Consider the following 17,212-nt stretch of genomic DNA (forward strand, 5'->3'; position numbering starts at 1 on the left):
GTCATAAGTAGGCCGCTTCACTGAATAAGCCGCAGGGCTGAACATTTGGGAAAAAAGTAGCGGCTTATAGTCCGGAATTTACGGTAAAAGCCAAATACCAAATTTTAAATACTGTACCCAGAAACTCTAGCGAAGCACTATAACAATTTGATTGGGTGAGCGGTAGGAATGGGTGGAGGTATACACAGCACAGGACGCACACACTGACAGGAAATCAGAACGTGACAGGAGGAAAATAATTTTGAGGTGGTATCTTAATATTGATGTGGGACACGAATTGGCATTGAAATTTTTATTTTAAAGATTGTATCAAATCATCAAACAGTGTAATAAAATGCGCTGAAGAATTAGGTTTTGTCTGAAGAGAGTGGCAGGTTTGTTGATTTTTGTCTAAAATGGTATGGTGTGGCTCTCTATTTTTATTTTATTTTATTTTTTTTTGGGGGGGGGGGGGGGGGGGGGTTGTCGGGGCTCTTCAGGTCAAAAAGGTTCCCGAACCCTGATTTAGACTGGCATGTTAGTTCAAATGTAAATCAGGTGGCGTTTTCTGTCATTATTGCGCTGTAAAATCATACTTAATGTTTGTTGGTGATAGGAATGCGTGAAGAGGTTTTGTAAAAGGATAGTGGTATGTTTAGAGGCGTAGGGCACCTGTATGATGCGGCATGGGTAAACCAGTGAAAGCTGTTGGACCCTGCTGTTGAACGGAAGAGTGTGTTGTGTCACCCGTACCCGAGTGACATGGCCGCTTTCTTGTGTCCCGTTTCATCTGGAGGGACGAAAGCATGCCCAACTTGGGTGCTGAGGTTCTGAACTTGTTTGGGTCTTTGAGCATTTGGGTTGGCCATGGTCCAAAAATGATTGTGTGTGTTTTTTTGCTATTTTTTCCCCCCTTTTTAAATTTATTTGTTATTGTATGTGTTTTTCTTGCTGTCGATCACCCCTCTTGAGGGGTATGACCAGGGTAGATGGATAGAAAGATTAAAAATGTCACTTACAATTTGGAGTGCGCAAAACTCCTCGTTGACATATAACCAAGTTAAAGGCCACACCCGCACAACACTGATTGGGCAGAATGTGTTGTCAATTATCCTTTTCTCTTTCTTTCGCTACTCTCAGGAGTCTTTACTTGTTTCTACAGTCAATTGGACTTTTTTATTTTAATGATCTTCATTCTAAAGGCCAAAACCAGTGGAGGATTTAATTTCACACTTGGGGGAAAAAGAGCTTGTTTTCGGTGGGGATGAAACATTTTCCCCCAACAATGAGAACAGGAACGGTCTGTACATAGTATTCTTTTATCATCTGTTGATTAGAATATTACACTACATTTTTTTCTCAATGGCCTTCTAAATAAATTTGGCCAAGGGCCCGATGTTGTATTCCTTTATATTTGTTTTTATATAGATCACTTTCTTCAATTTGGTTTTAAAATGCTCACAATTGAAGCAAAATATATAAATTAGGTCCCTGTTTTAAGCACTAAATTGGAGATTTAGTTTTGTATTGTTACTGTTTCTTCAGTATTGTTTGTAATATTTCTGTAGTATTTTATAGTATTTGTGTAGTATTTTGTACTATTACTCAATTTATTTTTGTAGTTCTGCAGCAGCAATTTTGTATTATTTCCATACTATTGCTTCAGTAGTATTTTTGAGAGTATTTTCATAGTAAAATAATTGTAGTATAGCTGTAAAAAGTTGTATTACTGTAGTTGGATATTTGTAGTATTAATGTTGTTATATCGTTGCAGCGATATTTTTTGTAGTATTTCTGTAATAATATTTCTGTAGAGGTAGTTTTTATTATAGTATTACTGTAGTGGTATTTTGGAGGATAATGTAGTATTTTTTAAGTAATCGTATTATATTTTCGAAATATTGCTGTACTACTTTCACAGTAGTATTTTTGTGGGATTTCTCCAGGGTTTGTTATCCTACAAAAATACAAATACAGTCAATATCTGTCGTAATATGTCTAGAGTAGTATTTCTATTAATCATTTTCTTTTCACAATGAAAGCAAAATGATATATTAGGTATGGGTTTTCAAGCACTGTATACTTACTTTTGCAGTATTTTTTTTCTGTCGTAGTATTTTATCCTAGACACACAAAGGGACCAGGGGACAAAATTTACACAAAAACTAAATTCACACTAGAGGGACTTTATTTACTATTGTTCACATTGTCACAAATTTTTCTTTGGCGGGCCGGATGACAAAGCCAAATGGGCCGCATTAGGCCCACGGGTCGTAGTTTCCCCCACCCCTTCCTTCAGTAGATGCCACAGAGTATTATCCAGTTATAGAGCCTTTTATAACATGCCCGAGGAGATCCAATATGAATAATCTTGTTTTAAATGACTTCTCAAAACATCCCTTTGTATAAACACCAAACAACTGAGCTAACAAGGTAGAGATATTAGCTTAGCCCATTAGCCTACATGTTCCCAACAAAAACCAATTGAAAGAGACACATTGTTTGTGAAAGTGGGCGAATGAAGCTATAACTCTGCAGCGACCTGATTTTGTTTGTTTGGTCGCATAAGAGCATTCGTTTACGGGGAGCAGTCGTATGATTAATGGCGGCAAGCAGAAGCAACAGACCTCCACGAGAGAGTCATTAGCACTAAAGAAGAAAAGGGCTTATTCATTTAGTAAGGGTTGGAAATAACATGTGTACACCGGGTTGCGCACAACTGAGCTCATTTACATTGAATCAAAAAATCAACACACACACAGTGCCGAGCAAAAGTATTAACCCCCTTCGATTTTAGGCTTCCAACTTAAAGCGAAAAGACGGTATGGTTTTCTGAGAGTCAGCAAAATATGAGACACATTAATGAAGTGGAACCAAATTATTTCAACATTTTACAACAACAAAACTAAAAGGTAGGTGTTTATAAAAATTATTGGCCCCCTATTTTCCTAGCTCCAGAAGCTCCCTGATGACTTCTGAATGATCCAATAATAACCTAAATGACTAATAATGACAGAGTCTCAGTTTAATTGCACCTACTCTGTGATGGGCTCAGAGGTCTGTGAAAGGAGGCACTGGAGAACAGACAGCATTATTAAGACCAACGAACACATTAGGCAATTTCAGGATACATTTGTGGAAAGGTTCAAAGAGGAATAGGATATAATAAGATTTTTGATAGGATTATTGTAAATGTATAATGCATTAACTACAAGTATTGAGCATTACAGTGACCCTAACAGTTGACTAGTATTTCCCTGATCCTGCCTGTAGGTTCAAAATCCCTGTTGTACATGCTAGCGGAACTAAAATGTTTATTACATTACACACAAAAAAAAAATCTGAATTTAGATATAGAATAATATTTAAATTTCAGAAAAATATACTGTACACAAGGTTTGAATGTAAGATGAGAATATTCAAGTGGAATCAACAAAAATCAACAATTCGTATAAATGTTTAATTAAACCATTTAGATAAGTAGGTCACCAACCCTTTTTAAGCAAAGAGATACTCTTTAGTTACTGATTAGCGTGAAGAGCTCCGACTTCTAATTGCATTTGTTAAATAACTTACCAGGTTTTTACAATGTTATTACTGTTGTTACCGGTTACTGTTGTTGGGGCGGCAGTAGCTCAGGAGGTAGAGCGCTTGTCTTAGGATCAAGGGATCCCAGTTCGAATCCCGTCTTGTCCGTGTTACATGTCGAAGTGTCCTTGGGTAAGACACTGAACCCCTAGTACCCCCAATAAGCAGGTTAGCGTCTTACATGGCTGCAATACAAGACCGCTACTGGGAAATGTGAAGCACACTGTAAAGCGCTTTGGGAAGTCATTGACTTGAAAAGCGCTATATAAATGCAGATCATTCCATTTTCATTTCATCTGGCTCTAATTATTAGAAGCTGGGTTACTCCACCATATATAAGGGCACCGAGGGATTTACATATATAAAAAATGTTTGGTAGTAATTTTGGTAGAATTGACTATGTAATTAGGAACACTTAGGTCAATAGTTTACCATGACTGTTCCTGGAAAAGCGCAATGACCCATCACTTTTGAGCTACATTCAGAATCAACGAGTGCAGGCTACTCAAGTGTTCTTTTGGGGTTACCAGGTTGATGACCCCTGATTTAATTCGGAAATGTGACGCTAATATTTAGACCAGGGGGCACAAACCTTTTAAAGGTGAGACTTAATTTTTGTGACTAATTGACACGAATGGCTAGCAGTTTCGATATGTTTTTTTTTTGTTTTTGTTTTTTTTTGTTTGGTTTGTTTGGTTTGTTTGGTTTGTTTGGGTTGGATCCCTTAACCACCCGCGTTGTAAGGGCACCATTTCCTGTGATGTGTCTTGGGCAAGTACAACCTAGTGGGGGCCCATCCCTCCACAGGCCAACGTATTACCGGCTGTAATTACTATTAGAAAAATAAGGAACATAGGCTATGTTAAACACAAAAACATCCTGCCTGTGAGAAATCAATTTATCTTTAATGAACCATCACTGGTGTGCTATTTTGAGAACTGTTCAACTGGACACTCAGGTCTTTCTCTCGAACTTACCAATGATTTAGAATTTTGACAGAAATTTGAACTAGTGCCCTTAACAAATAATTCATGTTCTCAAGGTTGTTGTTATCATGCATAGATATTGCAAGTACAAAGCATCAAACTGGGGATGTAACTGAAAATGTTAGAGAAAAGGAAAAGGTGTGCAACCTCTAAAACATCAATGTGGCATTTAGATGAGTTCAGAACAAAGAAAGAAGCTGAAGCACATCTCTCCCACGCATTTCCACAGGTGCCTGTTGGGAGTTACCATGGAGACCAGGACGGTGATGCATCGAGAGCGCGAGGAAAAGTCGTCTAGAATGTCTCACAGTATGGAGGTGTCATCGCACAGTAACAAGAAGACCTTCAGTTCCAGGTGCGAAATGAAGTGTTTGTACACATCACAACCCCAGGAAGTTTCCTCAAAGATACTTTGAAGTGAATACTTTTGTAAAAACATTTTTTGCGCTTTGTATGATTAAAGAAGATATACGGAATTTGAAACTTTTTACCCTCCCTCCCCATTTCCTGGCTTGTGTCATCTTTGCAGCCTTAGTCAGCGTGTCTATGTTGTGCGTGCAAATCCGCATTTTTCATGCATTGCTTTTGGGGGTTCATTTTGGCGCTGGACTCTATCTCAAGAAGACTTTTTCTCACTTTCACCATTTTCATGCTACACTGACAAATAGAAAGAACAATATGCGGGTATGAGCATGACGTCAGTCTTCAGCACTCCCACCACACCCTGTACCTCCTATCTAATGTGGTCAGTACCAAACAGCTTTGCTAAAAGATAATAGCAGATAAGTGCATTGGAAATCAAAGCATAAGGGCTCTTTGAACTCAGTTGGACATTGTTAATACATATTTGGAATAGAAAAGGATAGGATGGGATATGATAGGATAGGATAGGATAGGATAGGATAGGATAGGATAGGATAGGATAGGACAGGGCGGGACGGGACTAGACTGGACGGAAGGGGACAGGACAGGACAGGACAGGATGGGCTGGGATGGGATGGGATGGACTAGACTAGACTAGACTAGACTAGACGACTAGACTAGACTAGACTGGAATGGAATAGAATAGTCTTTATTGTCATGGATTCCAACACTAAAAACTGCATGAAACGGAATTAGACATGGCAAACATGTAAAAAAAGACTTGAAGAGAAAAATAAGATGAAAAAAATTCTAGGATAAATAGAAAACAATATTTGCAAAGTAGTGCTAAGAAACTGGCCTATGTTATACACTACATGTACTTTTAAACTTATAATACTGCAATGAAAGAATAGTGCAGTAAAATTGTCAAAAAAGTTCAAATCCATCCAATTCCAATGTCAACAAGTTCCTGGCGACATTAGGGAATTTTTGGCTAAACATGTAACAAAAAGGGAAAGTAAAAAAGATAAGAATAAGATAAGAAATAGAGGACTAACTAAACAGCCATTAGCCAATGAACCCGTGCTCACCGCCATTTTCACTGATATAAAGATACCTCAAGGATACCTCAAATGACTATCTATTTAGGAGGCTCGACTCAAGAACACACTCACAATCCCCAAACATTCATTCCCCTTCGCTCTTCCCTACCTGACACCGAACAGTAAGTCCACAGCACAACCAATGGTGACAGCATACGCTGGTTTACCCCCTCTGCATCATATGCGTTGATATGAGTCATTCATAATTATGTCAACTAAATTTAGTGTTGCTTATTATAGGATACCATATGCGAGTGTCCTATGGCAATATTAGCAATCTACGATGACAATGTAGTTGCAACTGGTGACCAAGACTATCCAGATTAGAGCCAAAATGGGAAAGATTGGATGGATTTAACAAAAAAAACTAGTTAAAAAGAATAATAACTTAAAAAAAAAAAACAACTTTGCAGGATTGAAACCACCAGTCAAAAACAGCAAAGAAACAGCTTTGCAGTGTTCGCTGCGCTGTGAATTTTTGACTCAAGCAGCGAGCGCTTGCCGAACCGTCTCACTGTTGACTCACTTGCCAAACCGTCTCACTGTTGCTACAATTATTTCCCTTTTGTATTTCCCCTTTCAGCAGGAAATTGAGGAAGCTGTTATTAATGTTGTCAATGCTCAAACACTACGAGGTGGCGTACGCAGCGTGCCCGTTCATGTGTTTGTCAGTCGTTTATATGCATGCGACAGCGTCTGCGTGTTAGCGCGATACTACCAGGGGCCGCGGGCTTCGCGCTACATAATTTAACGGCCTCGGCCTTTCAGCTTACTCTCCAAGGGAGTCTATACAAAGACGAATGAAACCGGGGAAAAAAAACAGAAGTTGTTCAGTGTGTGCCGTGACTTAACGGGGAGAATTTCCCAGGCTAGCGAACAAAAAGAAAAACGAGAAGTGGCGTGCGGATTTGCATAGCCATTTGGAAAATAAGGGGCTTGGTTGAAAGCGACGCCTCGGGGCTTCGAGGCTCAACGGAAGCCGGCTGTCGCACCTGAGTAAATATATGAGATGCTGCTTGTTTAACGACTAAATAGCACACAACAACAACGCAGTTTATGCAACGCTAAAGTATTTAGCCCCCAACTGTTAAATAGAATAATAAATTGAACAAAGGAGCACCACAGTACATTTTTGAAAAATATCTCGCTTGAAATAATGACAGTTATATATTCAAGTTAAAGTGCGCAATGCAGGTTTCCTTAAAATATTTAAAGGTACATATTTCATTAATTAAATATGTGTTTACAATGCACAACTGAGTTCAAAGAGCTCTTATGTTTTCTTTTCCACTGCACCTATCTGCCTTTATTTTACTTTTAGCAAAGCTGCCTGGGGCGGGACACATTAAGCGGAATGGAGGGTATGGTAATGCCAGCGACGAATGTCATGCTCGTCCTAGTGGTTTTTTGAATTTTAAATTTTATTTCTTTAGTGTGGAATTAAAATGGTGAAAGTAAGAAAAGGCCTGATTCAAGTAGAGTTTAAACAGAAACCCAATGTTACGTTTTTGCGGGTTGACCCATGTGAAGGGAAGATGGAACTGAGGCAGGGGTGCTGAAAATAAGGAGGGGATTCAATGACAAAACCTGGGGGAGAGTAAAAAAAAACAAATTGTCACAAAACACGAAATGCCCAAACAAAATCAAACCTGACAATATCCAAACCAGAAGCAAAGATCCAAACAGAAATTGAGATGCAAGAAACCAAGTAACAAATAAACGGGTCACAAAACAACAAACTGTCAAAACATAACAAATCCTGACGTGATCCAAACCTGGAATAAGGACCAAAATGTCGTGATTAATCATTACACTCACTTGTGCCTGCTCGTTTGGCGCTAGCTGTTGCTGGTTACGTGATTGGTCCCCCCTCCTACTTAAGCTCACTGCTTTCACTCGCCTGTTGGTAGTCCGTCAGGGAACCTTTGTTTACACAAGGCAAGTATTTTGACTCTGACTCCCGTCGGTCCCATTTTTTCACCCGTTTCCCATTCGTCTGTTCCTGATTTCCCCGCTTGTCTCCGGCTACGACCCGTTTTTTTGACCCCGACCACGTTCTGATCTCCCGTCCCGGCTATCGACCCGTTTTTTGACCCCGACCATGTTCTGATTTCCTGTCCCGACTAACGACCCGTTTTTTTCACGTTCGACCACGCTACGATCTCCCGCTCTGGAAGATCCACTTCCGCATTCCGAACACGCTCCGATCCCGTGAACGGCTTGCTTCCCTCGTCCAGCGAGCACCGTATCGCTGGCGCTTGTTTTTCCTCTTTATCTCAATAAACTTGTGAGTAAACGTTACATATCTGGGTCCTCCTCCTGTTCTGGTCTTGACACAAAATGGGAAAGCGGGGAACAAAGTAACAAACACGTCGGCACTACTAACAAAATGCCCAAACTAGAAACCAGAAACAAACAAACAAAAAACTGGCGTGACAGTGGAAATTTAAATTACCCGACCCCAGTGTGCTGTCTCAGCAGTCAATAAAAAGCCCTAGAATAATTAGGAACAGGTAAGTGGCGATTGGGCTCATTTGTATCTTGCTGGGTTGGCGCCCTCTTGGGATGGCGGAATGCCAGAGCACCCAAACCCAAAAAAACATGAAACAAGAAGAATTGATCCAAGTGTGTCTCAGAAATTCACATACTTGTGCGTGCATTATGACGGGCTGACTGAGGCAGCAATGATCACACAAGCCAGGAGATAGTGGCAACGAGTAGTAAAGTTTCAAATTCCGTACCGCTCTTTAACCTTCCATTGCCATGCAGATGACATTCAAATGTATCTGCCATTGCAGGCAACTGCTCTGAAAAATTGTGGTTGTTTGGAGACTTACCTCAGAGATAAAAAGAAAAATAGAAAGTTTTTTTTCCCATCTTAACCCCCCCCCCCAAAAAAAAAAAATCGGAGATGCTGATTGTTGGTCCAGCTCATTGCCGTGACTTGTTCTCAAACACGGCTCTGAACCTTGACAAATGTAACATCACCCACAGGGAGGAGTCGTATTCGACCTTTTACTCATGAAAAACATTACTAGAATAGCTTTCTTCCATCTTTGCAACCTTGCGAAGATTCACGGAGATTATACTTCATGTGCAGCCCTTTGAGACTTTTTATGATTAACTCCTTAATATTCCGGTAACATTCGCCTAATCCAAGACATACCGTAATCTGAGTTGAAACAAACAGAAATATAAGGTTTTTATTCTCATTTGATTTTTTTTTTGCAATGAAATACCTGCAGATGAGTGTAACATGGTCATCTTAGCTGGAAAACAGTTGAATAGCCTGAAGCTTTACCTGGTACCTTGTCAAATTTGATCATAATCTGAAAATTTAAACATTGTATTTAAAAAATATTCTAAGGGTAAATCCAGCCATTTCCAAAAGGGGCAATTTGGAGATAAGACGTTTTACAGCTATAAAAAGTCGGCAACTGTGTATTTTGCTTTGGCCAATTTTTTGGACATTTGGCAATGATTTTAAATGTTTGACTTCTATTTCCAGAAGTTAATCAATGATTGTGCACAATTGCGCGCAATGATTGCGTGTAAAAATAGATCCCACGTCCAAATACACCCCTAGAAAATGTTACAATGTTGGGAATTTCATTGGCTGACCAATGTCATCAATCATTATTTGAATCATTTACTACTGGCTGAATGTATTCATAGTTAAAGGTCTTCTCAGTTTTATCAATATATTCCCCTATAGGCCAAAACCCTGCTATTGGCCGAGAGTGGTATAAATCAAAAGTTCAGAGGCTAACGGCCATATTGGGAATAACTTAACGAATGTTTAGTTGTAAACGGAAGTTATGTGGCGAAATGAACGGAATACATCAAGGAGCGTCCAACAATGCAGTCATACTTTCAGGCGGATTTATTTTTAATCTGTCGGCATTATCATGTATTTTGGAGTAAATGTTTTGAACGGTTGGATTCTCTGGACTGTCTTGGATGTAACTAAGCCATTTTTGCAGACATTCAACTCATCTGATGACTGCCAGGGTACCTAATTGGTGAGCAGGCTTTATAGCTTTCGGGTATCTTGTTTCAGACTAATTGTGATGTTTCTCTGATGAGTATTTCTTGAAATGGTTATCATATCTTGAATCCCAAGAGTTGTGCATTCCAATCATATTGGGTATGACGGATTTCAGTGGTTGGGGACATCGTACAGAAACGTATTTGTTTATCAACAGTTAAGGGGTTAAGGGCTTTACAAATGAATGTGACTTGACGTATAATAAGGACTAACTCCTAATCTTCTTTATAGAAGACAATTATTACGTGAAAACACATCAACTTGATGCCACATTTCATGGTCAAATGTTTAAAAACCTCTCTTTGGACATGCTTGAATTAAAATGCTAAATTTATATTTGTCATCACCGGATTAAAGGAGAGGCAAAGAATGCTTCTCCACTTACAAGGATGCCAAAAATGACCTTGACGTCAACTACAAAATGCCCCTCTTTTTTTGGAAGCACAAAATGTTAATTAAAAGCAGGGTCACAAACCTTTTTGAAGCAAAGAGCTACTTTTCAATGCTTGATGCAAAAGGGCTACTATTTTCATATACATATCTACAAATGACAGCTTTTGTTTTTAGTATGTTGTTGCTATGTTATTACCAGGTTGTAGTTATTTGGAGTTAAGTCAACTACTAAAACATTATGTCAGTTAGATATCATATTTACTACATAACCGCGATGACTCATTACTGGTGAACTATTTTCAGAGCCTATCGGAAGGCTACTCAGGTGTTGTTAGGGAGCTACCTAGTGCCCACGGGCACCATTTTGGAGACCCCTGCACTAAAACGTGACTGGGTGACGATTCACACGTATGTCTGTCGTCTGACTACAACCTTATCTTTTATACATGACTGCGATGAGGGAAAGGCCCAAATGACATATATTGGGTTATTAAACCTGTATTGATATTCTTCTCCGGCATTTACTTTTCTGAAAGTGTTTACTTTTAATATTTATATAAGAAAAGGATAGTTCTATACGTGGGTTGTCAAATCTGCCAAATGTTGCCAATACATTGAACAAAATTAGAAGAGTCGAACTTGATTAACTGACTGAGGTTTCTGTATTCATACATCGAATGTGAACAGTGAAAAAGAAGATTTGTTGCGTTATTTTGAACTACTATATTTAGCATTTGATATCAATTTATAACATACCGTCCGTGAACTGCACCTGACATTGGGATATTGCATGAATCAAATTTGATTTTTGAGTGATATAGTTCATGTATAGAATCAATCGGTTTCGTGTTGATGAATTATTGATTCTTTGAATTTATCTAACCAGAAGCATTGGCCATGGCAAGGCTTATACGACCATACAGTACCAAACCTTACCATACAATTCAATCGAGATATATTGCAAAACCTAGGGCTTTATCAGAGCGTATTGTACTCCCATAAATAAAAATAAATTCGAGTTCAGTTTGAAAATGTATCACTGTACCGAACAAATTGTAAGATATGTTTTGAATTGTTTCATAATGTAGAAATGCACAACGCAAGTCTGTCTTTTTTATGACTTGGGGAAATGAAAATAATGCATTACCTCTGTACTGAAACATAATCCATTTGGGATCGCTGTTCTAACACTAAAATGTTCAAAGTAACTGTTTTTACATTAAATACTTATTTAGGCGTTACAAAATACCCACAGTATTAATAAAGCATGTACCTAAAACAACCTAAAAACCCTGTATATTGATAAATGTTTGCATAGACAATGATAAATATCCAAATGTGTGCAGTTTTTTGAAAAAAATATGTATAAATATAAAATGACTTTTAACCATGTACTTCAGCTTTGTGCAGCAGTTTGGTAGCAGAGTCTTGTACACCATTCTAGTATTTTGCAACCATTTCCTTCTTTAAATTCATTTTTGTTCTCACAGTTTTCCTTTTTTCTTAAAACATTCTTGGTACACATCATTATTGTCAATTAAATGCACTAAATCACAGCCAGTTCTCAACTCTCCTTGTCAGACGAAATAATGCTAACCGGGCGGGCTGGAGTAGCCGAGATTCCCGCTCATCTCACTTGGCTACAAGTTTAGCTGTGTTCAGGTTTGCTCAAGTTCTGACTTGTTTAAATACTGAATCAAAAATTACTAGAATCTTTCTAGAATCTCTGGCTTGAATACCAGTTGTTGGAGTACCAAGGTATCACTGTAATAAGCATGTCTGGACCTTTACTTATGTACATAGTGCACATTCTTTTAGACATTGCTGCATTAGAGATGAGATAGAATCTCCGGCAAACAGCCGGTGCATATTACATGGCATTCATAAAGGAGATGTACTGTGACATAAATACTCATTGAGCTTTATTGTCCTAAACATCTCCTGATCACATCAGAGGCCGCTGTTCTACCTTATTATGTAAGCTCTCCATAGACAGTAAGCGCGTGTGTGTATGAGAGGAATGTGCTCATCAGCTTTATCTCATTTAACCAAAAGCAGGTCAGGCGGTGGATTCGATTTTGTGCCACAAGAGAGACGACTTCTATTGGAAGAAAAAGACTAAAACAAACACGCCAAGCGACACAACAAAGCCTCCGCGTGGCCTCTTTAACATTAATCTCTCAAGAAGGAAGGTTTAATTTGCAAAAGAAAAACTCAGAATCTCGTGCCATGGAGTGCAACCGGATCCGAAAAACGCAGACGTGTGCTTAAAAAAATGTTGCAGCTTGCTCACTCGCTGGCTTATCCACGAGCGTCATGCTGACACGGGATTAGCACTATTGACATTTCAAAGAGTGCTTGGCTGTCGGATGCTCTTGCCGACACTTTGTTTTGTTTGTCTTTGTTGACTTTCAAAAAAAAGGTTCCCTGCCGCCCCCCAGAAAGAAAAAAAAATCCCTTTAAGCTCCTTAGTGTCTGCTACGATAAGAGTTGTCACTTTTTTTCCCAACACGATGCTTGAAAAATTACATTTTGTTGTTGTTCTTTTGCCCAAAGTAAATATAACATGCATTTTCCAGGGAGAAGGGCGCACGAGTGAATAAATACGAAAGGATGACTTGCAACTCCTTTCAAAACAAAATTTTGCTTTTCTGCAATCCCTCATTTCTTGCAGTTAATGGGGAGCCGAAAGCCCTCACAATATGGGAAGATCGGCAAAGTATGATTTTTGGCGGGAAAAAATTGACTCAAAGAGAGGCCACAGATGTCACAAATATGCTCTCAGGTCCCCCACTCTCAGTAATAATCAACTAGGGACAATGGAGCACGGCCAAAATAGTGCAGTGCATTTTAAACAAGCCACAATGGTACGCTTCAGCTCCAACCGGAAAAAATATACATTCTGCTTGCATCAATAGTTGCCCGGGGATAATGGTTTCTTGCCTCAATCGTGCATTTCATTTTCAGCAAGCCAGAATAGCACGCCTCTGCACACAACAAAATGGGATTTGGGATAATGGATCGCTGCCACATGAGTGCCGTTCATATAAAATAAATCCCCTCCCGATGTGATAAAATCCACAAAGAAGCTCACCTCCATTTTTAACATGCTCACTGCCGGGCTTTGCTGGCAGAAATAGTTTACCGAGGATAATGGATTGCAGCCGTACGGTAGCTGTTTAATTTAGATGGGCTGCAATGGCATGGTTTAACGTCCTCAATTAAAGAAAGAAATGTGCTCTTCTGGCCTCTGCTCTCAGAAATAGTCAACCAGGGATAATGGATTGTCATCACTCGAGTGCAATTCCTTGTAGGTGGAAAAACAGCAAGGCAAAAAAAAGCCACCAGGCCCAGAAAATGCACTCTACAATATTGCATCGCGGCAACTATTTAGTGAACAGGTGGAAAAAATGGCAAACAAAAGCTGCCAGCCCTGAAGAAAATGCTATGTGCCAGCCCTCGGCTTGCAGCAATATGCGAGCGGGGATAACCCGCAACACACTTAGCCCGCGAAGTAGGAAATGTGAAAAATTTAGGGTATCAATTTAGGAGTGAATTAGGTAAATGAGGCGCCAACTGATGTATAATTGTTTTGCACATGCTATGCGAGTTAGGAATAACTAATTTTAAAATCAATTTGAATTAGAATCTTAAAATGTTTTCAAAGGTATTTTTTATACAACTTTCTGAATTAGCTTGGGTCCATTCTTTGCAAAAATCCGAATTGTCAACATTAATGTCACGTACCAGGAACGGAGACGGGACCCAATTGCATTCGTTTACTCAGTTTTATTTAGAAGAGAAAAGAGGACTTGCATCCACGATTCGATGATTGTCGGTCACGGGTAGCAGATAGCAGGAATGCGGAAGTGGCAATTCCGTGTCGAGCGCAGGCAAAGTCGAGAGCGAGAAAAAACAAGTCGATGGCCCGGGCGGAGGAGCAAAAACGTAAACGAGTTCAGAAAAAGGGAATTAGACGAAGATCAGGGCGGGATAGAGTCAGGAGTCACAAAAGTTTGCCCATCATGTAGCATAGGTTCACAAACGATCCGACGAGTGTTGTCAGGAAAACGGGGGTTTAAAAAAGAGGAAACAGCCAATCAGCATCCGCGGCTGTTGACGCCAACGGAGCAGACTCTGGTGCCCCGCATCAGTAATCATAACAGTTAACTGATAAAAATTAATATTTTTGGGGGGAGAAGAGCATTAGGCCCATCCCTCCCGTTTTATGTTCCGTATAAATACATTACAAAAAGAAATAAAATATGGGGACATCACCCCTCTGTGGATTTATCGTTTATATGTTGTTAATTTTGTGTTCTAACTGTCTTGTGATCATCTTGTTTCATTACAAATTTCTGCTCTGTTTGCAGCACTTTCAACGCATCGCTGGCCGTTTTAAAGCACTTTATAGATAAAGTTGAGTCGATTAAAAGGCAAAAACAGATCATTGCCTTATCTTCCTTGATAAAGCAATCAATTTTCTGTTAGTTCAGCACCTTTGATATTGCGTATATATAAAAGAGGAATCTTTGCAACTTTTTTCTAACATTACAGTTATGTCCATTTGCCTGTCTTACCGACTGTGGGTACTGATGCGATCTAATTATACGGTCACAAAAATCGATGTAGCACGGCTGATTTTAAATATCAGCTCCGATCAAAAATGAAGCTTGTGTATCAAGATCTTTTCATATCCAGCTACAATCACTTTTATTGTTTTTTCTTTACAGTGACGAGGAAATAGTATACCCCAATATAGTTCCCATCATCCCCGCTGATGTGATGTCTGTCAAGGAGATCCTGGACATTGGGAACCTGCCCCGGCACAGGACATGGTGAGATATTAGAATTAACATTTTCTTTATTGTCATTGATAAAAGAGCGAACAAAGATATTAGACATGATACTCCATGTTAAACACATGATAAAGACCCAAAAGAGAAAAATACATTAAACAGAATGTGATCCAAATTGAGTGTGTCGCAGATATGTGGATATACAGTGAGCCCGCCTTTATTGTGTGGGTTATCTTTTAAAAATAACCCGTGTTGGGCAAAATCCATGAAGTGCAAACCTTAATACAGTAATCCCATGGTTGTCGCGGTTATGGTGGACCAAACCACCCCAGTTAAACGTGAAAATCTTCTAAGTAGCCACACACCTTCATAAAAACCCCCAAGGGTCAAATTTATCTTGAGATGACGTCCTTACAACCGGAGAGAATACGACTCTAACAAAATAACAAATCTAAATCTACAAATAAAAGACAGAATTGTAGTTGAATAAATGATCTTTATTGTAGTTATACAAAATTACATCAAAATTGGAGGGCTTCTCCTTTCTGTGTTAAAACAAAGCAATTTAGAGAGCCACTGGCTAGCCGCATGCCAGCAGTGGGTATGTTTGGATTGAGTCAGGTGTCTGCGATGATCAAAATACAACTCTCCTGAATGTAGCTGTTTCTCACGAATGGTAGCTCCAAGTCATCTGTTTCATGCTTAATAGATCTGGCGTTGGTGGGATACATGCTTGACAGGGGTAGCTTAAGAGAGTTGTTAGTCTAGCCATAGTGGTAGGGCAAACCAGTAGCCTCGCTATTGCCTTCTCCCCGCCACCTTCCCGGACCCGATGGCAATCCACGAATCATCCCTTGGTTATCACCATTTTTTCCCCCGTTCTTCTGAATTTTATCATAGTCCGATTTAAGTGATGAATTTATTTACAATGTATCGAGTCGCTAAATTACTAGCTATCAGCCGTGCTCTGCAGTTTGTTTGTTTTTTGGGTTTCAACACATTGACTAGTGCGCCCGCCCACCCCAGCTGTTTGACTGACAGCATACACCAGCCTGCAGCAGTCACGCACGCAGACAGTCATGCCCACCCAACACACAAACATACAATTTGCCCCTTGTGATCGCGTTGTCTGTCTGCTGTCTGCTTAGAATACAATGCCAGATATGTTGATATCAATTAAAATAAAGACAATTTAAATCAATTAAAAAGACGTGAAGCAGTGAAAGAGCTAGAACTGAAGCGCAAATTACCCATGGAGTACTGAATATATTTTGGGCATTATTTTACATCCATCAATCCATTATTTGCATCGCTTATCTTCAGTAGGGTTACAGGGGTGCGCGAGCCCATCCCAGCTAGTGAGTTGTCTGTCTCCCTGTCCCCTGCGACTGGGTGGTTACCAGTTCTGGGTGTCCCTTGCCCACTGCCCGAAGACAGCTGGGATGGGCTCCAGCACCCCTGGGACCCTACTGAGGAGATAATGGATGGATGGATGGATGGATAGATGGATGGATGGATGGATGGATGGATGGATGGATGGATGGATGGATGGATTGATGAAATTGCAAGAATATTTGCACGAACGTAACTTAAATTTGGCAAGCTGTTTTACGTAGGTATACATATTAAAACGCAAAGTTATTGATGCTCAGGTAGACAAAAAGCAAAGATACAGCTTAGCCAATTAAAATGCAGAATAAAATGCAAATCAATGAACTGGTGAGACGGTGAAAAGTGAACCTTGTTATTACGAGGGTTCACTGTACAATGGGAGGGCCATATTTTTTTGCCAGCAAAATAAGCCAAACTGGTCATAATCTAAAAAAAGGACCCATACACAACATGTGCAACAAAAAAACAGAAATAACAGGAAACATTTTGGCGCATCTGAAATGTCAAGTGGAAAAGCTGTGCGGAAAAATAACCATAAAAAAAAACTGGTTGCAACCAATT

At 39.5% G+C, this 17,212-nt stretch overlaps 1 protein-coding gene across 2 annotated transcripts in view; it reads left to right on the forward strand.

Moving 5' to 3' along the window:
* myom3 (myomesin 3) overlaps positions 1-17,212 on the forward strand; it is a 114,835-nt gene that overhangs the window by 2,726 nt on the left and 94,897 nt on the right. Inside the window, exons 1-3 of one of the 2 annotated variants that reach the window (XM_088327038.1) lie at positions 1,229-1,279; positions 4,783-4,908; positions 15,194-15,298. In XM_088327038.1, coding sequence (XP_088183164.1) covers positions 4,802-4,908; positions 15,194-15,298 — 212 coding nt within the window. In that variant the 5' untranslated portion in view covers positions 1,229-1,279; positions 4,783-4,801. Of the gene's footprint in view, positions 1-1,228; positions 1,280-4,782; positions 4,909-15,193; positions 15,299-17,212 lie in introns of those variants that run through there. The other variant, XM_088327037.1, reaches the window with a different exon arrangement.

This window comes from Urocampus carinirostris, chromosome 2, assembly GCF_059441175.1.
Source record: "Urocampus carinirostris isolate Australia breed hairy pipefish chromosome 2, RoL_Ucar_1.0, whole genome shotgun sequence".
In the NCBI taxonomy this organism is placed as follows: Eukaryota; Metazoa; Chordata; class Actinopteri; order Syngnathiformes; family Syngnathidae; genus Urocampus; species Urocampus carinirostris.